Genomic DNA, 24061 nt, shown 5'->3' with positions numbered 1-24061 from the left:
TTGGTGGAGATGCATCGCGAAGCAGACAGGACTCTCTCTGCGGAGACGTCTGTCAGCTCCGTTCTTTACATTTCTATCTCTAATGCAACATAAGTACGCACCTGAGAACGCCTGCAGACGGAGCCGTTTTGCTGTAAAAACAAACAAAAAAACAAACTCTCCAGGTCTGTTGTTGAGATTTGGGATGCGTTTCCAGGAAGCTAACTTACCACTGGTGAATATGAATCTCCAGGGTACATGTTGTAAAGGATTGCAATTTACTAGAATGTTCATATTAGAATATAAGATACTATTAAGGGCAATGAATATAATAATGTATCTTTATCAAGGGTTACAAATAAAGTTCCAATGGAAAAGCCTAAAAACCTTTTATTGTGTGCTTCTTGTGAATTGCTCATAAATAAAAAGTTACTGCAGAAATAGTTTTGCTTGTGATATTTTTATTGCTCATGATTCTGTAGGATACAGGGATGCAGGTAAAATACTGGCTTTTATCATAGTAAAGCAAGTCGGTGGCCAAGCCACGTGGAAGCTTCTGTCAAATGCTTTTTTTTTTTTTTTCCTTGTCACTTTTTCACCTTTAGGACAATTATTGCAAAACGAACCCAAATGGCTACAAATGGCCATAATATATTCCTACAACACATGATGGGAAGTCAAATATCAGCATTGACATCTTGTCATTAAGGCATCAGTCCATATAACCCATTAAACAAGTGTAACACTTCATAAGCAAATCTGAAACAAATAAAATAAAACAGTTGGTCAAAACAAAGAATTACACCCATGTTTGCAGAGGACTTAGAATGCAAATGTACTTGCTATTTTGAGAAATAACTCAGATATAGTCTTTTTTTTAAGTTAGATGATATGATTAACACAACTTTCATATCTGTTCAGTACAGAAATAAAGTTCTTGTGGCGTAAGAGAAACAAACGCGAGATGGGAGTGACTGTGGCCAAGCTGAGGATGTGATTGGCTGTGAAAAAAAGAAGTATCATATGGCTCATATTTAGTTTGTTGCTGCTTCGTTAAAATGGGAAGAATAAAATGGCTTCACTAATGCAATTATGAGCTGAGCTGGACAGGCACGTAATAGTATTTCTATTACCATTTATAATCCAGGTAATTGAACAGATGTTGATAGCTGAAGCTTCACAGATTACTGGAAACAAAGAGAAGTATTACATTCTAATGTAACTGATTAAAAGAAGACCAAAATGTAACTGAAAAATAAAGTGATGATTTAACTAATACGTATTAGCAGAGATTGCCAGACTTTCCTGCTCCAAACACATCCTCTTATTTATTGTGTGTACCAATGCGTTCAGAGGTCAGCCAAGAGAAATTAGGTGGATTTTCACTAGCAGGGGTCGGGTAAAACCATGTCCTCGGTCCTTTCTTCCGTTGTCACCATTACCGTGATGGGCCCAGTAGGATCCACCGAATGGAAGGAGTGGGTGTAGTACAACTGCCAGTATATAAACGAAAAAGAAGATGCCAAAAAAGGAAAAAAAACAAGGAAAAATCTAACGACAAGACCAACATTAAAGGAGTTGAGATGGCTGCTGCATTAGTTTTGCCATTTGCACATCCTGCAATGATGGCAGTGAATGAGAAGCGTCGAGTTTGAAGGACACGATGGCTGAGCAATGTTATTTCCTGCCTACAGCATACCTATTCAGCACTGGGTCAACACCACCCACTACCTAGCAGTATTTCAGACTGTGCTTAAGTACCTAAACAACGATGAGGAACACTAAAAGGTTTAGGTCCCATTAAACTACCTTGGCATCTTTACTAGATGCCCAAAACATCTCAAGTGCTCCTTTTGATGGAACAAAGCAGTACCTTTTACTCTGAGCGGATAACTCCTCACTATCCCTAAAGGTCAGCCCAAACACCCTTTGAAAGACGTTAATTTCAGTTACCGGTACCTGTATTTGCTCTTTATTTTAGTTACTGCCTTAAGATCGTGAGCATAATCTTCATCATGACAGAAGAGTACAACGTATACATCACTGAAGACAGTGGTTCAATTTACCTGTCAGTCACGTGTTCTGATCTACCTCCAGATGTCAACAACCTTGAGATGCTCCTCCACTCGAGGGAACAATCCATTCATAACAAAGTTTGAGCAGTCAACTTCTTTCAACAGAAGACCATTTCCTGAGATTTTGAGGTGCAAACCTCAGTTTACACAGGACTTCTATTCTCAGTGGAAGTGGAATCACACTAAATGATCTTCAAAAAGGCAAAGACGCAATCCTCACCCAACGAAACTGGAACCTCTCTGTCTCTTGGCTGTGCAGTGAGATTGTGTCCCTAAAGATTACTGTTGAAAGATTAAATCAACATCACATGTCAAAGCGAACACCAGGTGTGGTTTTATAGACATACTAGTTTCAACAGAACAACTGGTGAGCTTCAGCAGTTCGGGGGATGGATTAACAAGATAACCTTTCCTGGGGTGATTGCATTTTGCATAAGACTCTTAACAACAGGTTAGTTTACAGTTTTCTTTTGTATCTGATGGGGATAAGAAGAGTCCAATAAGTACAAAAGAAGATCTGATAAAGCCAGCTATGTGACCTACGATTAAACCAATGCTAGCTGTTTCTATAGTAGTAAATCTCAAGTCCTGCAGGATGTGCAACTGCAACGGCAGCACCGCGCAAGCCACTTTGAAATGTGGTGATTCTGGTCAAGGGGAAGGCACTCAGAGAAGGCACCGTGGAGCGCTTTAGAAGTGTCCCACAAATGACCATCCACTCCGCTCTGCTAAAGATATTCATCCAGACCGCAGGTAAGCCACATCAGTTCACTCATAGCAGTTTAAGCTAGTTTCAATTTCAATTTTATTTATAAAGCGTCTATTACAACAGAAGTTGTCTCTAGGTGCTTTCCAGAGACCCAGAACATGACCCCCGAGCAATTATTACATAAACATAACATAAACAAGTTAGAAGTCAGATATGATAACGGTGCAGAGCAGTGATTTTTAATCCTGCCTTGCATGTTTCAAGTTTTTCCCCGTGCCGAACATATCTGGTTTAAATGAATGTACCATCTCATTTGCTTGGCATCAAGGTCTGCATTAAGCCAGATTTCTACTTTTTCTTCAAAGCTATGCGGTAGCTACGACGTAGGTGTGAACCCAATGGCGAAGGCTACGTTGTAGCCTGATGTGCACCTCTCTGAATGTAATAGTCATTGAACAATAGATTGAACTTGCATAAAACATACTTTATTAGCGCCGTTGCTTTGTCTGAGCCACATATTCAGTCCAATTCAATTCAAAATACTTTATAAATTCCCAAAGGGAAATTCATTACAATTGAGGAAGTAAAAAATAGGAAAGGGATCATTATTAGCTACGGTGCTGCAGAAAAAGAACCTGCACTGCCACCTAGCAGTTGGTGGTGTAATTACACCGCAACCCAAACTATTCCCCCGGAAGTATAAATGCCAAAGACGGCGTGAGCGCCATGCATAGCCTACGCATGTAGCTTCAGTGCAGAAGTATGACCCAGGCATAAGCCTCTCAATGATCCCTTAATTTCAGGCAGGTGTACTGAAGCAGGAAAACATTTAACACAAACAGATCAGTGGAACTTGTGTAGTACTTGTATAGAGAATCTGGTAAACTTTCAAAATAAAACACCACCAGTGGGCTCTGACTTGTTCATGGACATTATGTTAACCTCTTGAGGCTGTTGGTAAACAATTCAGAAGAGATTGGAAGCATGTGTAAGGAGAGGTTCAGGTTAGAAGTCAAAAGTTCATCTTAGTGTCAGAACTCATACTTTTAAAATGACACAACTGTAAACAAGAACACCGCAGCACGATCCTGACACGATATCGAAAAGTCGTGATCCCAGGAATCTAGCCGAGTAGGCAGAACTTGGACGACAAAATGCCACTACAAAACCGGACCACACCAGTTCCGCGCCTTGTGGGACTCCAAACTCTGTGGAATTTGTGCTAACATGCTATCGGCTAATGACCTTCAGTGGACAGATATGAAAGTTGTATCAACATTTTCATGTGACTCATGGAAAGAAGTCGTGTTTTTCACTTGTGTGCAGACAATAAATGAAAACGTTAAAGGCATCCGAGCTTGGAATTCTTATTCTTGTCTAACCACTGCGTGTCAAGGTAGGCTTTGGTGAAGTTTATTCTTTGTTCATATGAATATATTCACAGTTAAGATCAGAATAAATTACACTTTCCTATTCACAAGTGCTTACAATGGGCATTCACTATGATGGTTAAAGAAAAAAGTGATTTTTAGAAAGCATAGCTTTTCAAAGTGGTTCCTTCATTTTGCATCACATTTTTAAGAAAACTGATTTGTGAAGTGTTCAGTGGTCAATAACGTTAGTTACCTGGTAAATAAAACAAAACAAACAAACAAAAAAAAATAATGAAGAGCCCCAATCAGTCTGAAAGGAATGTCAGCATAAATACAGGATCAAGTATAAATATAAAAATCACAAAATAAATAACTGTGATTCACCTGGAAAAATGAAATGATGACATTAGTAAAGACAAAATTTATATTAAAAATATTTACTTTTTTCTTCCTTTTTGTAGAATGTCTGGCTTTTATGAAAAATTGGTAAATGTTGAAACTTTCTAAAAGGGGATATAATCATTTAATACAAAATAGTAAATGGGACTATTTTCTTTTCTTTTTCAGAGCCTTATGTGCAAATAAGGCTCACTCTGTCTGCTAATAAGACCAAAAACTTTTAAAAACACATCGCTTTCTCTCCATAATGTTGTCCTGTGGAAAAATATGACAAATAGTGAAAATAAACTTGTATAAAAGTATGAAACCATTCCTACACACATATTCTAAGCCCAAGCAATGTGTGACAAGTGTGTGTTAAGCTAGAGGTGCGCAGTGATTGTTTTTTTTTTTTTTCTAAAAATCGTATTTACATCAAATGATGAACTGGGGCCTCATTTATAAAGCTTGCGTGCGCACAAAACAGGGCTTGAAAGATGCGCACGCCACCTTCTACGCAAAGGTTAGGATTTAAAAAAACACGTAACGGGAAAATGTGCGTATCTCTATACAAACTTGACAACTGTAGAGTGACTGAGGACATAACAAATGAGTGCCGGGCCAATCCCTCTTGGCCTCCACCTTCAAATCACACCACTTCTTTTTTATTTCTGCCACAGATCTGTCCGTGGCACTCACAGCGTTTAGCGCAGCAACGACGTGCTGCCACTCACTCGCTTTCTTTTTGTTAGTGATTAGTGCCACTACTGTGACCCCCAAATAATGTCGTTTTCCTGGCCTCCACCTCATCCACAACATCTCGGTCTCCGTAGAATTTAGTGGCACGGTGGCCCGGCTCGACGCATGTCTCATTCATCCTGACGCACAGCAGAAACAGACTGCAGGAAGCCGCTGCGCATGATCAGCAGGCTCATTTATATGCAAATACAGTCATCAAGTACTTTGCATTGACCATTGATGGTAGAAAGTGGGTGTGTAGAGGGCGGGATATGAGGCGAATTCACGTGCGCAACCTTCCAAGTGGACTGTGATTTATGAAGCTAACATAGCGTTTAAATGTGCGTGCACGTGGTTTTATAAATCAGGATTTTTTTTGTGCGCACGCCATTTTCGGCTTTTGAGCGCACGTACACTTTTAGTATGAATCCTACGCACTCTTTTATAAATGAGGCCCCTGGTTACATAAAACACATGGTCTGTCGTTTGCGTCCCGCAGCACTGACGAAATATACATGTCAGCCTGTCCGTCAGTACACATAGTTGCATTAAACTCGGATCTGCTACGAAAGCATCCCAACTCAAACTGTAAATCATTTAGGGTTTTTCTTTTTCTTTCCAGTAACGTGAATAAAGACTCAATAAAGTATACAATGATTGTCACGTCGTGTCTTCAAGTCTAGGTCGTGTAATACTGAAGCTGCATGAAGTGATGACATCTTAAAGCATCACGTCATCGTGTCTGCACAGAAACCCTCCATGTGTCCGCTGTCATACGTCTCTGGCACTTGTGCGCATCGTTGCCCAAAAAAAGGCCAACAATTATCTGGATAAAAAAAAAAAAAAGCACCTGGTCTTTGGTTTCTGAGTATGACAACGGCATGAGAGCATCATTTTAGTAAGAGAAGTCAGAGTTATGAAGTAGCACTTCAGACTTGGCTGTCAGCCTTTAGCAGTCGGTTGAGTCGTCGTAACATTCCACTGTTTTACAGAAGAGAGCAAAACTCTCACACTTAGACCGACGCTTGTGAGCGCAGGTTTCAATAGTTCTTAAATGTGGTCGCAGGTGCTAGCGCAACCAGCCCTTTGGTGGCGGCACTGCCTTCACCAGTGCTCCAGATGAAGGTCCATAGCAGAGTTCAAGCTAATGTCCGTCACATCCAGGAACTCCGTGTTAAAAATGCTGGGAGCGCTGGGCTGAGCAATGCTGAAGGCTGCGGCGGAGCTGGGGGAGGTCAGGTCCAGCCACTCCATCGTCTCCCACGGCGTCTCACTGAAGGTCATGCTGACCATCCCCTGCACCTCGGGGACCGTGGGCACCTTGTTGTTAATGGGCGACAGAGGGGTGTCCATCAGATCTCTGTGGGTCAGAAGTTTGTCCTGCTGGGGGTGGTGAGGGCGGCAGTGGTGGTTGTGGGGGCTGCTGTACCCTTCAACGTCTCTGTTCCCTTCAACTTCCTGACCGCGGTCGTCTGCAGCCATCTTAAGAGGGGCCACCTCCCCTCCTCGCCCAATGGGACTGACCAAAAGAGTCTGCAGGTGGCTCTCACTGGGGTGACCTGCAGCGTGGTCATAAGGGAGCTGGATGAGGGACGGGTGTTCGTAATGCCGGTGGAACCTCGGGATGAGACACCCTGGGGACACAGTAATGTGAGGCACAACTTTGGTTACAGAGGACCTCTCTCTCTCTTCTCTGGCATTCGCTGGCATCTCTTGAAGAGAAAGAAGAAGAATGGACGGGTGGGTCACAGCAGGTCGGGGAACTGGATGCCAACATAAGTTGGTGTAGATTCTCAGTTATCCAGATCATGACAGTCCTCAAAAGCTTGAATCAAAGGTACCTGGACTTCTTTTTACGCCGTTGAGCATGTTTCACTTTCCATCCAGAGGCGTACCGGTGATTCAAGCCTTTGAGGACTCTGATTCAGTCACATGCACCATTTAGCCGAGCTATGGATGGAGCTTGTCTATGCCTTTTAAGAGGACTTTGTCCTGACCTATCTACAGGAAAGGGATCGAGTTAAGGACCTAAGTGTGTGAGGCTCTGGCCATAGTGTCCTCTTTTAGATTGTTGATGAACTGGTGGCAGCAAATGAGACAAACAGCAACTGATTCTAGTCTTCAGGTAGGGATAGGTTTTGTCCTGTTCAAGGATGCTTATGTGCATTTTCAAAGACAAACATATGCAGGACGCTGAATCTTTTTCCTGACCTCATCTAAACGCACTGACTGGACCGCTATATCTCTAACGTCACATTTAGACATCAACTTTACACAAACTTGATTGCTGAAGCTCATATTAGTCCATACCTCCGCTCTCTATGAGCACATCCAGGAGCTCGTCCATCTGCTGACTGCGGGTCAGTTGCTGCAAAAGGTGAAAGAGCTTTTTTTAACCATTAAAAGTTTCAATCAACTACAAGAATTTCATTTGAAACGATTCAGTGTATCAAGCCGTCTCTTATCAATAACACTTTTCCTTGCAGGCAGACCAGTATATTTGCTGTGAAGTCTCCTTTATTAGCAGCAAAATGACAAAATGGAATTATACTATTTTTTTAAAGAATGCTTCTGAGGTCAGGCTGCCTGTGCAACAATCATTTAGCAAATTGTACTTGCAGGATTCAGGTAATATTTGAACAAACACAATGGTCTCAGTCAATCCAAAATGTTCCTGAGCTCACTGACAAAGAAAACAAGCAATTGTGGTGAACCAAACTTGAAAAAAAAAGTCTATTTCAGCCTCAGAAGAGTGGGAGGGTTCATGCAGTGAACAAAGCGATGGATGTAAAGATGAAATGCAACAGAGTTGATGGACTTTCAACGGACAAAAACAAGAAAAGACCAGAGAAAACTGGATTTAGGGCAACGCCACAGAGTAAAACCAAGTCCCTAGCCAGGCATCTCCATTGAATTTATTTGAGTTTACCTGCTTGACTGCATCCTCATAGCATGGGGGCTGTCTTAAGTCAGATGCATCTGAATCTGAGCTACTGAAGGCAGGGGGAGAGACCTGGCACTTTTGGCCAACATGCCGAGGAGACGGCAAAACTGACATCTACATGAGACATAAGTGAAAAGTGACATTAGCATTTCGTAGGGGAGCTTACCAAATGAGAGTTGCAGAGAAAAAAAAAAAAAAGAGTCCAGAAATCAGGCCCTAGTGGTGGAATAATCTCATCACATTAAATGTTGAACTAAAGATGGGTTGGCGTTGTGTTGTGACAGAGAAGTGTGATGAAAACAGACTATGACAAAGGTGACAATGAAACTCATAACTACAGGCACTTTAACACTAACAGACAGATCACAAATGAATAGAAAAGAAGAGAACAGGTGAATGTGAGGTGACTGAGTTGAAGTACATCGTGCTACTCGACAACGCTGCTCGTCTTTGTAGTTTTTACTCCGCGGGTCTCCGTGGTTACCTTTTGCTGCATGTTCTGGCCCTCGGCCTTGGCGGAGTCGTTGTGGTTCAGCCCGCAGTCGGCTGAGGCAGGAAAGACGACCTGGGGATACGAGCGGTTCACCTGCTGGCCGCCGCCCCTCTGCTGCATCTGCAGTCGCCATGGCGAAGAGTCAAAAAGACAAGAAGCGTTGTGATAGAAATGTATAGAAGAAGAAAACGTCAAAGACGTCTATTAAAAGTGTTCATAAGTGCCTAAATTTTAAATTTATTCACAAACTTTATTTAACTCCAATTAAAATGCACAAAATTTCAAAGGATATCTCTTCAAAATGTCCAAGATGTAAAAGAATCGATGGAACATTTGTACATATGTTTTGGGAATGTGATCTTTTGATGAGTTTCTGGGAATCGATTAATTCCTTCACACAATCAGTGTTAGAGATTGATTTTGAGTTGAGCTCCAATTTGTATTTATTAAATGACACACTGGATCTTCAGTTAGACCGGAAAAAAGGCAGGATATTAATTATGATCACATACTTCGCTAAGAAATGCATACTTTTATTTTGGAAAGATGATTCTCCTCCAAGTTTTTTTTGGATCAAATTTCATTTTTTTTACCATTGGAAAAATTAACTTTAGAAAAATACAACCGTGCTCATATTTTTCAAGAATTTTGGTTCCCATTACTCTCAAAACTGGATAATTTTTCCAAAGGGGACCAATGAGTATCTTTATTTTCGAACTTGTGTCTTATATGTATGTATGTTTCGTTTGTATGTATATATGGATATATATATATATAGTTTGATATCGCTGTTGCTGCCATTATATATTTTTTTATTTATTTTCTTTTTTTTTTTTTTTTTTATTTATTTAATTTTGTTCTCCCTTAATGTATGTTTTTTTTTCCCCTAGGGTAATTATGGGGAGGGTAGGAATGTGGGTATAATAGAAATCATGCATGTGAAAATGTGAATTGTGAAAATTATTGTGAAATAAAAAGATTTAAAAAAAATAATAAGTGTCTACAGGTCAGAATCCAGGTTTAATATAATCTCCAGACTTTATAGAGGACTTAAAGACATTAAAACAGCAAATACTGTATACATAAAACCAAAATGGGACAGGGAAACCAACAGTCTTGTAGAAGATGCCTGGGAAAAATCCTGTGAATTTCAGTGGAGGATCACAAGCTCAAATACATAGAGATCATTTGGCTGGAAGTGCCTCATTAGATATTTTATCACACCAGCTCAACATGGTCACTATTCTGGTTCTTCCAGTTTCCGGAGGATGTGTCAATCCCAAGAAGCCAATCATTACCACCTGTTTTGGGCCTGTCCAAAAGTAAATATTTTCTGGCGTAACATTCACACAGAACTAGTGATTATATTTGGGGAGGACATTGCATTTAATTGGGGCGAACTCTTCCTTGGGCTTGTACGTTCAACCACTGTAAGTTCTGAAACTAAACACTCATTTGGAATACTGAGCTTAGCTGCAAGAAAAGCAATAACAAAGAAATGGCTTAAGCCAGACATCCCATCTATAGATGAATGGTATAATAGAATTTATGATATATTTGTGATGGAAATAATTACTTTCTCGATGAGGCTGCAGCAATCTAAATTCAAAGACATCTGGGAGCAATGGAAAATGTATATTTCCCTGAAACACCCTGCTTTTAAACAAGATTTGTTTAAGTATTTACTTTCTTGTATTACTATAATAGAAAACACCCCATGTTCATGTGTTCTGTTATAATATGTTTTGTGAATGGAAAAAAACTAATTGGAGCATTGTTTTGAAACGAGTAACTATGTGATAAAGATGTATTCCGTATTTTCTGGACTATAAGCCGCTACTTTTTTCATAGGTTTTGAACCATGCGGCTTATACAAAGGTGCAGCTATTCTGTGGATTTTTCTTCCACCGCTCAGGGCGCTCTAACCGGAATTAGAATCAAAACTAAGACAAAATAAATGCAAAGAAGAATACGCTACTTCTTCTTTAGCAGATTGAAGTAGGTAGAAGCAGATTTCAAACAGATAAATAAATACCAGTTATTTTCTCTTGGTTCTGTCCCGTTTTAATCAGCAAAGTTGCTGCCGTGTTAAAAGACACTGTTAGGAAAGATCTATTTAGGTACAAACATGTTCATCATTTACAGTTCAAAATCCTTCTGTACATGTAGTAAATATCTAATCTAACAACAGAAATATCTGCGGCTTGCATATCTTTTTTTTTTTTTTAAATAGAGCGGATGCGGCTTATATGCAGGTGCGGCTTATAGTCCAGAAAATACGGTATATTGTTGACATGTGATTCCAAACAAAAATAAAATTAAAAAAAAGAAGAAAACGAAGGTGAAAAGCAGAGCGGTGACACAAAAGGATCCTCACCTGCATGTTGCATACTCTGCCGTTGGCGTGGTTGTGGGGGTGACCGCAGCCGTCTCTCCCCAGCGGGGGGGACAGCAGGTAGGGGTTGTTAGGGGAGGATGGTTGTGAACTGCTGGAGAGCTTCCTGATGGGGGAATCTTGCGGGGAGCACTGCGGACTGAGGAAGGCCGACATGGTGGAAGGGCTCGCGCAGGAAGGGCCTGTGTCCATGCACTGCGGCCCGCCGTGGGGCACCATGTTTGCAACAGGGTTGTTGCAGTGTCCCATGTCCTCCATACAGCTGCCGGGGGGGCTCTTGAGCTGCTTAGGGGAGGACAAAGGGCAGCTGGAGGACAGGGACATGGGCTCCTGCTTGATTGTCACCCCAAAGAAGTGCTGGCCCATCATGGCTGGAGTCTGCTGCTGGTGGAGCATGGAGGGGTGAGACGGAGGCGGGGCGGCGTCCTGCGTTGCTCCATAGCAGCGTTTCCTCTTGTGCAGCTGCATCTTCAGCTCCTCAACCTGACGAGCATGAACACAGAGGTCAAACTGTTTTGTTCAACAAACCATTCAACAGCTGAATCTCTGCAACTGTTTAAAAGGAGATATGCCCTGGAAGGCATTGGCTCCGCCCACTGGTGAGCCTCCAGGAATCGGACCAATCAAAAACCACTTCAGTCAAATCTGCTGATTTTCAAGGAAAGCCTCTCCTTGTGATTCTCAGTCTTTGCGGCTCAGATAAATTACGAGTTTTTGAAGTTATGGTTATGGTGGAGCTACTCTAGAGGCAAGGCAAGTTTATTTGTATAGCACAATTCAGCACAAGGTAATTCAAAGTGCTTTACATCAACATTAAAAGCAGCAAAACACAATTAAAAAGTAACAAGTCAATTAAAAAGGGAAATAAAAATAAGGAATAATAATACAATAAAATAGCTGCTGCGTGTTGTCCATTCTGTGTGATGTTGTGAGAGCTTTGGGGCCAAATGTTTGGTTTCCCTCAGCCTATCTGCCCAAGCAGTTTGTGGCCCTGCTAAATCTTGTTGGTTGATTAACTTGTGAAAGTAATGGAGGCAGTAAGGTAAATATTAGATGGCTCCAACGCCTGAGTGATGTAAAAGCCTACTTTGATGAGGATTGGTTTAGAGTAGTTAGTATAGTTAATATTATTGTAATTTTGTTTTGGTTAAAGGTTAGGTTTAGTTAGTGGATTTATTATTTTAAGGTTAGGGTCCAGTTCTTTATGCTTGTTTCTTTGGTTTACGTTGGAGTCATTTTCTTTATATAAACTTTAGTTCTTTGGGTTTAATTTGTAAACTGCTTTCCATTACTGTTGTAAATAATCACTTGCATCATTTTCAACCTGAACAAAAGAACCATCGGTCAAAATAAAACATATCTTTACTCGCAAAACCTGCCTTTCATTTGCGGATTCTGTGATCCCTAGTAGCAGAGTACGTAATAAATAAATAATTAATAAAATGATAAGAAAAGAGGTAAAATAATAAAAAGCACAAGTTGTTAAAAAGTAAGGGCAGTAGAGTACAGCAGGTAAGTATTTAATTTAAGAGTAAGCTTCAGTAAACAGTAATGTTTTTAGCCCTGATTTAAAGGAGCTGACGGAGGCTGATAGAGGTACCAGAAATTAAAATTAGATTAAGAAAATCATCTAAAGCTCATCAGATGGTTGTTTACCTGTCTCTGCTCCTGGTGAAGCTTCCACGTCAGCTCTTCAATCACCTTCTGCTTCTCCACCAGCATTTTATCCTTCTCAGCTTCCGGACCGTCAGCACCTCCGCCCTCCCCCAGCCTCTGCTGCACCCCCCCTCCCTGGCAGTCCTCCATGCCCAGCTGTGCCGGGGACGACTGCAGGGCGAACTGCGTTGGCGAGGACATGGGCACGTCGCTGAAGCTGTCAGGAAGCGAGCCGCTGAGAGACAAATCGGAGGAGGCGGGCGAGATGGGTGGGGTGGAGGAGGTGCTGGGGTAAGGGTAGTACCCTCCCTGCGACAGTGTGCTGGAGGAGGACGGGGACTGGTAGGACGACAGGGACCCTGACGGCGTGACGGGGAAGGTCAGGGTGGTGATGTCGGAGGACCTTGTGGGCGAGGAACCCACACTGGGGTCCTTGAAGGGCCGGAGTCGCTCGATGAGGGCCGTCTTGGTGCCTGAGACGGGCATGCCGCGGATGCGCAGGTGTTGCCTGAGCTCCGAAACCTTAGAGCACAAAAAAACACATTCTTGAACTGTAATTATTCAATAAGCAGCAAAAATTGCTCGTCACAGTTTCCATAGGCACCTACTTTGAGGTCATCTAAATTAGCCGGCAGGGGCCCGGGTTTGACGGGTGAGATGCTGCTTTGGTTTGGAAACGTGTTCTTGACCGGAGAGGAAGAGCTGCTGTTGGCTGTGCTGGATGGATCACTGGAGCTACAAGCCGACGACTGCTCACTGGTGCCCCTGCAAGAGTAGCAAATGTCAAAATGTCTGACAGACTTATTGTCCTGGAGACGTATCCACGATCAGAGCCCGAGCAAGTTACTGGAAACCAGTGTATCTGCCTAGATCAGGGGTCGGCAACCCAAAATGTTGAAAGAGCCATATTGGACCAAAAATGCAAAAAACAAATATGTCTGGAGCCGCAAAAAATGAAAAGTCTTTTATAAGCCTTAGAATGAAGGCAACACTTGCTGCATGTAGCTATATTAGTTATAACTAGGGGAAGATTTTTTTTTTCATTATGCACTTCGAGAAAAAAGTCGAAATGTTGAGAAAAAAGTCGAAATGTCGAGAAAAAAGTTGAAATGTCGAGATTGATGTTGAAGTACAATCTCGAGAAAAAAGTCGAAATATTGAGGAAAAGTCAAAATTTCGAGAAAAAAGTCAAAATTTCGAGGAAAAGTCAAAATGTTGAGAAAAAAGTTGAAATGTCGAGGAAATAGTCAAAATTTCGAGAAAAAAGTTGAAATGTTGAGATTACAAAGGAAAGGAAACAGGAAGAAAAAAAGAAAAAGAAGAAGAAAAGAAGGAAAAAAAAAGGTCAAACATTTTTGAAAAAGCTCCAGGAGCCACTAGGGCGGCGCTAAAGAGCCGCATGCGGCTCTAGAGCCGCGGGTTGCCGATCCCTGGCCTAGATCCTACATCAGGGTAAGTCTATGCAGGTTCGTAACATGCTAGCAAACAATCTTAGGAGTGGAGTAGAACAACCTAAGAACAAATGAACATGTTCCTCCATCTTCTCTGGTAGTGACGTCCCAGGAATCCCCAAAATAACGACTTCCTCCCAATTAAAATACCATCGGAAAGACCAACAATGGGACAGGAAAGAGGTCCGATTGGAAGAAACCACTGTTTGATGCCGTCATCCCAGAGAAAATGGTCACCTAAAGAGTTTGAATCGAATGCAGCGGGACTTGTGTTGTTGGTTCTTGAAGAAACGGACTGGTGGGGACTTTCATGAGAAAACCCAACATTCAACAGATGAGGAGGCCTCAGGTTTCACCTGTCCAGCACCTACAAACCACTCTATGTACTGACCAAATATTTACATGTGACCTTAATGTCCCAGAAGAACCCCTTCGGATCAGATGAGACAAGAACCAAGAAAACAGCTCCAGCTGCCTTTGACTGAAGCGTTTCACATCTATCACGCTATCACATCCTGGATGACTAACTGAGACTCTTCATCGATCATCCGTCAGGAGCAAATGGATTCAAAGGTCTGGATCATACAGAGACGAAACATCCAGGAGGCCGAATGCTGAACTGGATGAAGATTGTATGTGTGTGATGAGGTAAGTGAAGCGTTAGCTGTCGCCGTCAACGCTGAGGATGTGAAACCGGTACATGGAGTTGGACCATTTCTGTCATGTCTCCCGTTTTGGCTGGGAAACTCACTCACTTGAAGACAATCAATGTGTATATAAGGCCCCGTTTACACGGAGCAAAAACGGAGGCGTTTTCATGCGTTTTGGCCGTTCGTTTACACGAAAACGGAGCTCAAAGCCCCCAAAAACGATCATTTCTGAAAACGCCGGCCAAAGTGGAGATTTTCAAAAACTCCGTTTTCACGTTTGCGTCTAAACAGAGGAAAACGGAGGAAAACAGAGGAAAACGGAGATTTAAGCTTCAGAACGTCACATTATGCACCAGAAACTCACCAGCGTCATGTGTGCGACCTGTGTTTACAATTTGTTTGGCCACCGTCAATATTTTCTTGTATTTTACCTGTTTTATATTCTAAAGTCACACTTAAAAGTAACTCCACTTCTCTGTCACTCCAAACGAAAGACTCTTGTTCCGTCTTGGAAGTAAAGCCTGAATTATGGTCCTGCGTTAAATCGACGCAGAGCCTACGGCGTAAGTTACGCGGCGATGCGCGCCGTACGGTGTGCGTCGCCGCGTACCCTACGCCGTAGGATCTGCGTTGGTGTAACGCGGAACCATAAATCAGCCTTAACTGGAAGTTACACGTGTCATTTGTTGATGTTTTTTCCAGGATTCTGATTGGCTTGCATGACGTTAACAGCGTTTTCATGCGGGTCCGTGTAAACGAGGATATTTTTGAAAACGTAGAGGGGAAAATATCAGTTTTTGTAAATACCCGGCTACGTGTAAACGCGGCCTAAAACTATTTGAAATAATATAAAATAATAAAATATTTAAAATAGATAAATGTGCTTTAATTCCCCCTTGTGTTTTCATTGAGGCTATTATATTACTCACTTGTGGGCGTGGGCCTGTGGGTGAGGCTGGTAGCTGAAGGTGGGTCTCTGCTGGGCCTGAGGCTGCGTCTGGGGAGGGTGTGTGTGCGGCTGCTGCTGGGACTGTTGCGTCTGTGAGTGTGTGTGGGCGTGCTTCTGCTGGCTGAGGATCTGCAGCTGCAGGAAGAGCTGCTGCTGCTGCAGCAGGCGGGCGTAGGCCGAGTCCATGGGCGGCGGGGACTTCTCTGCCTTCTGGTCCGGAGGAATGTACTGGTGGTACTTGAGCTTCTTCACTTTGGGCTTCACATCTTTGGGCTTCTTGTGTCGGTTCTTGTCTGACGTCTTGGACTGTTTGTGGGAAAGGATGGAGAGTTGGTCCGGATTAATAAAACAAACAAACAAACAACAAAAAAAACTAATGAAAGTCAAAGGAGAGACAGGAGTCAGTCTGGAGATCAGCGAACCTTGGCGATAGCAGGAAGCGGCGTCGGGGGAGGATCCTGGCTGCTGTTGACAGCAGACAGCGCTTCCTCCTGGCTTGGATCAGACAGGTCTCTGCTTGCAGCGCCCTGTCCACAAATTTAAACAATCTGTTATTAAAACAACATTCATTGATGGAATATTGATTTATTTTCGTACAGTCTTGTCCCCACTATCAGAACAAAAAAGTAGGAGTGTTGTAAAACTCAACTTGTGCACTTATAGGAGGATCGTCTGAGGTCAAAACACCAAAAGTTTCTTTCAAGAGGCAACATTGAGTTTCCAAAGCTTAAACCACAGCAAAAGGATGGAAGATGCACTTCCTCGAGTCACCATGACAACTGTCTCCATCAAGCCTCCGTCTTAACGCCCAACTATACCCCAGAAACATTTACACACCAGAACGAGAGACGGCTTCGATCTCCAGAACTAGATTTCACATTCACGACTAGGATTTAGTTTTTATGTGCCTCATGAGTTAAATGATTTGAAAATGATGTTTACTTCTACTTCAACCCAGACGGCACCATCTGCTCAGACTCTGAAAATCTGGACAAAACAAGCCTCCTCAATGTATTTTCCCTGGAATCTGTTTCTTGTTACACACAAAAAAAAGCAAAAGAAAACCATGTTGAAACAGTTCGTAGTCAAAACCCAAAGAGCCTGAGGAGCAAGTTTAGTTTTTACGAACTGATGTGCATCATGGGTACCGTCTCTGCACAGTTTGACCTGTCAGATGATAAACCGGCCGTTGCTGCAGTCCAGGCAGCTGCAACATTAGTTTTATGTTTGACGTGAACTATGAAGGGGAAACAAACAACGCCAGCCTGAGTTATGGAGTAAGCAAGTCAGGGGATTTGCAGGTTTGAGATTCACGAGGACCCCGAACGTAGGTGCCAAATGTTAAATTATACTCATCTATTAATTGCTGCAGTCTAAAATACGTCTCTGCTGCAGGAATACAAAACAGAGCCCTCGTTTTATAGTCTCACTGTTGAAAATAAAGACCTGTTGCCAAAAAAAACCCTCCCAAAAAGCACTGTATGAACAGTTTTGAGTCTTTGTGGATTTTCATCTGACTCTTTCATTGGACCAGGAGGCTTCTGAATTTAGATTACTTTAGTAATACTGTATTTGACCTGGTCTTTGTACGTTTTGACCGTATAGAAACATAATTCTCCTCAGTCGTGTGAAATAAGACCTGGAAACAGGCATTGTGGCAAAGAATTGTCAAATTTGTTTAATTCACCGTACGAATTGTTACATATTACTTTTGTAATACTGTATTTGACCCGGTCTTTGTACGTTTTGACCATATAGAAACGTAATTCTTGCCATTGTAAGAATGGGATGTGTACCTGCTGTACTCTACTGCCCTTACTTTTTAACAACTTGTGCTTTTTATTATTTTACCTCTTTTCTTATCATTTTATTTCATTTTATTTGTTATTTATTTGTTATTTACTTTTATTTTGTTATTTGTTTAATTGTGTCTTGCCGCTTTTAATGTTGCTGTAAAGCACTTTTAATTACCTTGTGTTGAACTTGCCTTGCCTTGAATTTGATTCAGTGAAGTTTTCTTTGTAAAAGTTTTCCAGAAAAGTTGAATCCGTTTTTTTAGACGGATTTGAAACTGAAACATCGACGAGCAGAAGTTTCTGAGGGATCCAGACAACTGCGTCTTCATTTCAACGGCCAACAGCGACCGTTGAAATGAAGACAAGGTAAAAGGTCAGGATGTGGAGATGAAACCTGCCACCGTCTCAGGTGCAGTTCATCCCGCCGCCACACGAGGGCAGCAGAGGCAAAGCGGTGGTTGGCTGCACGACCGCATGGGTTTTCACCTGTTGAGGGCTGGTGAGGGCAGGTGAGGAGGAAGAGGAGGCCGCGCTGCCGACGGCCTCAGACGAAGGGCAGGCCGAGCCCTGGGACTCGTCGCTGTGGTGCTGGTCTGGAGAGAGACTCTCGCTGCTGCTGTCCTCCTCAAAAGCATACGAGTCCTCCTGCTTGGGGAACTTGCCATGGTTTACTGTGAGGAGAACAAGAGGAGAGACGGACGGGGGTGTCAGCGAGGTCACCTCATGTACACCTGGTTTCCACATGATAACGGTGAGGTCACACTGAATGTATCAGTTGGATAAACAGAAGTTAGTTCACTCTGTTTCTGATCGTGGAGGTCTTAGCAAGTCAACGCTGGGCAGTGGTGGACAGTAACAGAGTAAATTTACTTGAGTACTGTACTTAAGTACATATCCAGAGGATTTGTACTTTACTTGAGTATTATTTTACTTGAATACATTTCCAAGACAAATATTTTTACTTTTACTCGAGTAAATTTCTAGGAAGGCTGAAAAGTACTCGTTACTTTCAGGTCTGCTCTTTTTTCTTCTTCCCTAAAATCCTATTGGACACAAGCTGTTTTTGTCAAAGGAGGAGACCTATCACAGTGCACGCTCTCCACTGGGATGTACGTAAAGCGGAAATACATCAAGCCTCCTCAAAACGATACCGCCAAAGTAGCCTGCGTTTGTCAAGACAGAGCCGCAACAAGTCAAGACAGAGCCGCAACAAGTCAAGACAGAGCCGCAACAACGGCTACGCCTGCGTCAGGAGAAGAAAGTTAATAAACTCTGCATCATCTGCTGTCCTCTTATGATCCCATTCATTTGATTTGTTTTTGGTGTTTCTGCAGGTTTTATATAACATTGTGGTTCTAAAAGTAGCACATCAGTGCAGCTGGTTTCAAAGAGTTAATTCTCAGAAACAAGAGTTAAAAGATCCTTAAATTAATTTAGAAAAAATATAGTAATTTATTGATGTGGAAATTAAGAAATTTACTCTTACTCTTACTTTTACTTAAAGTAAATTTAAAAGCATTTACTTTTGGATACTTAAGTACCTTTAAAAGCAAGTACTTTTCTACTCTTACTCGAGTAATATTTTGACTGAGCTACTTTTACTTGTAACGGAGTAAATTTTGACCAGTAGAATTTGTACTCTTACTCAAGTACTGGGGTCGAGTACTCTGTCCACCTCTGACGCTGGGCCATTAGCAACAAAAATGAAGAAAAAAAAGAAAGAAAAAAGAAAATGGATTAAACTATTCGGGCAACTCTAAGTACCCCCTTAACTGCTTCTGTAGGATTTAGAAAGGTAAGTTGCTGTCAGGTGCTGCTCATCATCAGCGGATCATCAGCAGGCGGGCAGACTTCTGGGAGATGTTTTAAAGAAATACAGACGAACAAACGCGTCTCAGAATCCACGAGCAGGATATGCAAAACCGTGGCAGCAAAGTAAAATGAAGCATGAGCACTTGAAGTGCCGTTGAAGGGGGGAAGAAATAATCCACAAACATGTGAGAGAATCCTACAGGAAGGAGTCCTTCAAGGATGATTGTTTTTGCAACACATGCGCTGTGAAAAAAGCTTCATTGTTGTTCTTTTGTCGGATGCTGTGTTTACCTAAGACAGAGCTAACCATACCAATGTAAGCTTACGCTGGTTTAAACCGCTAATAAACAACCACTTCAACAAAAGAACCAAAATAAAAGAAGAGGGATCTGGCATAGCTTTTATTCCTGACAGAAAAGCTGCGCCGCCGCTCCGAATACGGGAACCCAAATCAGAACCAGAAGGTCTCGTCTAACCGTTCACATTTGTTTTCTATTCGCAGCGAGTTGGCTTCCTGCCACCCGAGTACAAAAATAAGAGCCGAGCTCAGGTTCTGCTGTCCCGCCCTGAAGTCACCTTGATTGGCAGGTATCAATAGGTGGATGGCAACTTCACCGAATGCAGGTTTCCAGGCGACCCGGAGCTACGAAACTACGAACGGCAGCCCAGAGTCGGCCGGTTAGCCATGACTCTGGGAATCAGCAGCTGCTGCAAAAGCCTTTCAAGGTCTCTCAGACTGAACACGGGAAGAAAAAGGGAAAAAGAAAAGACGATGTCGGGACCTTCGTTGAAAAACGTTGCTTCTTCTGCTGCATTTTCAATCAATGAGCAGAGGACCTTCCCGGTGGACCACACGCAGCCTATCAGACGCTGACCTGAGACGTCCCACCAGTTCACCAGGAATGATATCTTATTTTGAGTTTTATGGCACCGAATGAATCTCCCTCCCAGAGTCATGCTTTTGTTTCTTAAGGCAGGGATCCGAAGTAAAGTCCTGGTTCTAAACGGGCCTCCTGCACACAGAGACTTCACATTCAGATTCTCCAAAATAACAATGTATTGTGGGTAGGGTTGCCACCTTTCAGAAATAGAAATAAGGGACGCCCTGATTTCAGCAGCGCAGGAGCCAAAAAAAAGCCCCAAAACTTCTAAACTGAATAAAAAAGAGTTTATTTTATTTGAAAAAACAAAATGTTTGATTTAAAGTGCTTTAATAGCATTGAACTTGCATGACTGTACAGACAGCCAACCATACTAGCAGCTGAAATATCCTCCTATGCTACGTATGTCCATATCAGCCCAGATGTAATATAGCCTACAGGTGAAGAATATGGTGTAAAAGTTAATTTATTTCAATAATTCAACTAGAATATGGTGTAAAAGTTAATTTATTTCAATAATTCAACTAGAATATGGTGTAAAAGTTAACTTATTTCAATAATTCAACTAGAATATGGTGTAAAAAGTAATTTATTTCAATAATTCAACTAGAATATAGTGTAAAAGTTAATTTATTTCAATAATTCAACTAGAATATGGTGTAAAAGTTAACTTATTTCAATAATTCAACTAGAATATGGTGTAAAAGTTAACTTATTTCAATAATTCAACTAGAATATGGTGTAAAAGTTAAGGAAAATACAGTACAAATCGTGTCCCGTATTAGTTCAATACGGGACGCAACATTTTTTTCTCAAATAAAGGACAATTCCGTATTTTACGGGACGGGTAGCAACCCTAATTGTGGGTAATGAGATATTCAGAGTTTTTTTTTATCCCAATATGTAGACGGTTATAAAGAGCGTCGCGGTGGTAAAGATGAGCAGAGGTCCACCTGACCTGTTGCTAATTAACCTAATTAGTTGCAGATGTTCCTCCAGGTGTTTGTTTCCCACTTTTCCAGCTTTGTGTCCCAACTTTTTAAGACGTCGCTGCCATCAAATTCAAGATGAAACTAGATTGTTCATGAAAATTTGATATGTTTTCTGTTATCTACAGCGAATAAAATATACATTTCAAATTATTTTCCTCTGTTTTTATTTATATTTTACGAAGCACTGACCTCCAATTTACTAAATGACTGTGACGAGGCTCGTGTTAACCATAGTCTCAGCACGGTGCGCTTAAAGTATTTATTAAGAAACGAAACAAACACACGGGGGTCAAATGTCACACCTCTTCGGAGCAGCGGGTGGTTAGGAAGCTGGATGTACGCTGCCGCGCACACGCCGCCGTCCGTCAGCGACACTCGGCTCGCAGGTGTTACGACGGGCGGCTGAGAGACCAACACGACCACTTTACGTCGGCCGTGCTCCTGATTGGCCGGTCTGATAGCGAGCCGAACCGTGGCTGGAGAAGCTAAGAGCCGCTATCTGCCAGAGCCTGAGGTGTGTGTGTGTGTGTGTGTGTGTGTGTGTGTGTGTGTGTGTGTGTGTGTGTGTGTGTGTGTGTTTGTTGGGACATCCAAACATGTGACAGCCAAGAACAGACCCTGGTTTCAATCACAGTACCAGGCTCATTCTGTGCAACTCAATGACCTTCCAATACACACACACACACACACACACACACACACACACACACACACACACACACACACACACACACACACACACACACACACACACACACACACACACACACACACACACACACACAGCTTATTACACATCATTGTCCTTAGTGGCATTTCCTCCCACCTGTTCATGCTTAGCTCCCAGCAGTCACGCAGTGTGTGTGTGTGTGTGTGTGTGTGTGTGTGTGTGTGTGTGTGTGTGTGTGTGTGTGTGTGTGTGTGTGTGTGTGTGTGTGTGTGTGTGTGATTTTCTCGTCCCGGTGCATGTTTTTCTGTGACTCGTTAACATATTTTGTTGTCACCGGGAGATTGAGCTGGCAGAATTGCAGGAAACCGGCACCGTGCCTTGCACTTCCGCTTCACAAGTGGGTTTCCAGGGTTACCGAACACGAACAGAGGTTGCAGCCGTCGCCGGGGAGTGACAGCGAGCTTCAAGGTGAGGGGGGGTTAACGTAGCAGCCGGCTGCTGTCTCGTAGCATCGTTAAGTGGAGCCTGATAAAGTACACAGTTAAGGGGGGGGGGGGTCAGGTACGTCCCCAACCACCGTTTGGAGAAATGTACTCGGCTTCTTCTGGAGGAAGAGGGTGGAACCAAATACAGCTGCTGCTCATCTCAATAAAGACGCCGGCAGCGAGCAGCTAACCGCCGCTCGCCGGCTACTTCATGCAACGTGTTTACTGGAAGCTCAACGGCGGCCCGGAGGACTCGCCCGGCGCTTAAATCAAACACCGGTGGAGGGGGATGTCTCAAGAGGGCTCCCCGAAATCTGTAAACAACGACACCAAAGCACCTCGCCGTGAAGAGAAACGGCCACGAAAACATTTTTCTAGGGAAAGTCAGAGCAGTGTCAGGAAGATTATCTGAAATAAACTTGTGATAAGTGACTAATAACAACATCCCAGCAGAATCAGAAAGTTTGGGTTCAACTACTTAGGATGTTAGGGAAAGAGATGAGTTATCCGGAAAAATTTAGATCAGCTGGTTCTGCTGTTGTGGGACATCAGACGAGAACATTCTGGACTGAGACTGCTTCATGTCGAGGGGTTGACGAGGTTTTTAGGTCCAGCTCACTGAACGGACACCACTTCCACAACGTGCAGTTCCTTCAATGACCACCGGGGCGTGAATTCAAAAGTGAGTCAGTCTTCTTTCACCTTGAACAAACACGTTTACGTCATGATACAAACATCGGTTGATTTCAACACACCTGTGCGGGGGGGATGGTGTTTTATGTAGCTCATCAGGTAAAATCATAAAAAGCCACTTTGAAAGCCGCTTAAAAGCTTTAGCTTTCATGACTTTAGCCATGTAGCGCGAAACTTTTTTGGTGAATCTGCACGAAACCGGCACGGAGCCAACCAAAACAATAACAGCAATCGACCTAAATCTTGAGATCTGATCGCAGTCTGAGCTAAGCTATCGCTACCGCTACCTAAACCCAAAAACTAGAGAGCCAGCATGCAGGTGAACAAGCCACTGTGTATGTCTATGTGTGTGTGTTAGTATGTATATGATCATGCGTGTGTGTGTGTGTGTGTGTGTGTGTGTGTGTGTGTGTGTGTGTGTGTATATGCATGTGACTAGGTGACTATATGTGTGTGTGTGTGTGTGTGTGTGTGTGTGTGTGTGTGTGTGTGTGTGTGTGTGTGTGTGTGTGTGTAATAAACCAAACAAAGCTCCACCTGAAGTGTATCTATAGTGGGGGAGGGGGGGGGAGCAACCCCGCCACCCGCGAGGCCAGAGGCCGACACGGAAGAGCCCGGAACCCAGGCCACCGGCAACCCCACAGAGGGGAGAAGTAGGAGGGAGGCAACCCACCGCCTGCGAGGCCCCCCCCCCCCCCCGGCGGCGGCCGAGGGGGCCCGCGGGCGGGACCCCCACGGCGCAGGAAGAAGCAGCCAGGGATCCCGCGGCGGCGGGCCGCGACCCAGGCAATCCCCGGCCACCCGGTCCGGGCCGGACACGCGGCCAGGAGGCCCTCACCCCTCAGGCCAACGACCCCCACCCGGCAGGGGGCCAGCCTGCCCGGAGAGACAGAGCCGCCCCGGCCGCCGACGCGGGCAGGCGCACCCGTCCCCCACGAAAGT

At 43.2% G+C, this 24061-nt stretch overlaps 1 protein-coding gene across 1 annotated transcript in view; it reads right to left on the bottom strand.

The window, feature by feature from the left end:
* Positions 1 to 420: 420 nt before the first annotated feature.
* The window catches only part of myocd (myocardin), a 210439-nt gene continuing 186798 nt past the window's right edge, over positions 421 to 24061 (bottom strand). The window contains exons 4-13 of the mRNA XM_061707915.1: positions 18073 to 18257; positions 16213 to 16317; positions 15771 to 16096; positions 13349 to 13505; positions 12741 to 13262; positions 11067 to 11567; positions 8681 to 8809; positions 8182 to 8310; positions 7563 to 7620; positions 421 to 6964 (exon numbers count right to left, since the gene is read on the bottom strand). Of these exons, the coding sequence (XP_061563899.1) occupies positions 6357 to 6964; positions 7563 to 7620; positions 8182 to 8310; positions 8681 to 8809; positions 11067 to 11567; positions 12741 to 13262; positions 13349 to 13505; positions 15771 to 16096; positions 16213 to 16317; positions 18073 to 18257 (2720 nt within the window). The 3' untranslated portion in view covers positions 421 to 6356. The remainder of the gene's footprint in view (positions 6965 to 7562; positions 7621 to 8181; positions 8311 to 8680; positions 8810 to 11066; positions 11568 to 12740; positions 13263 to 13348; positions 13506 to 15770; positions 16097 to 16212; positions 16318 to 18072; positions 18258 to 24061) is intronic.

The sequence above is a fragment of the Cololabis saira genome, chromosome 19 (genome assembly GCF_033807715.1).
Source record: "Cololabis saira isolate AMF1-May2022 chromosome 19, fColSai1.1, whole genome shotgun sequence".
NCBI classification, from domain to species: domain Eukaryota; kingdom Metazoa; phylum Chordata; class Actinopteri; order Beloniformes; family Belonidae; genus Cololabis; species Cololabis saira.
The sequence above is the reverse complement of the archived record's forward strand: the minus strand, read 5'-3'. Positions and strand labels throughout refer to the sequence as shown.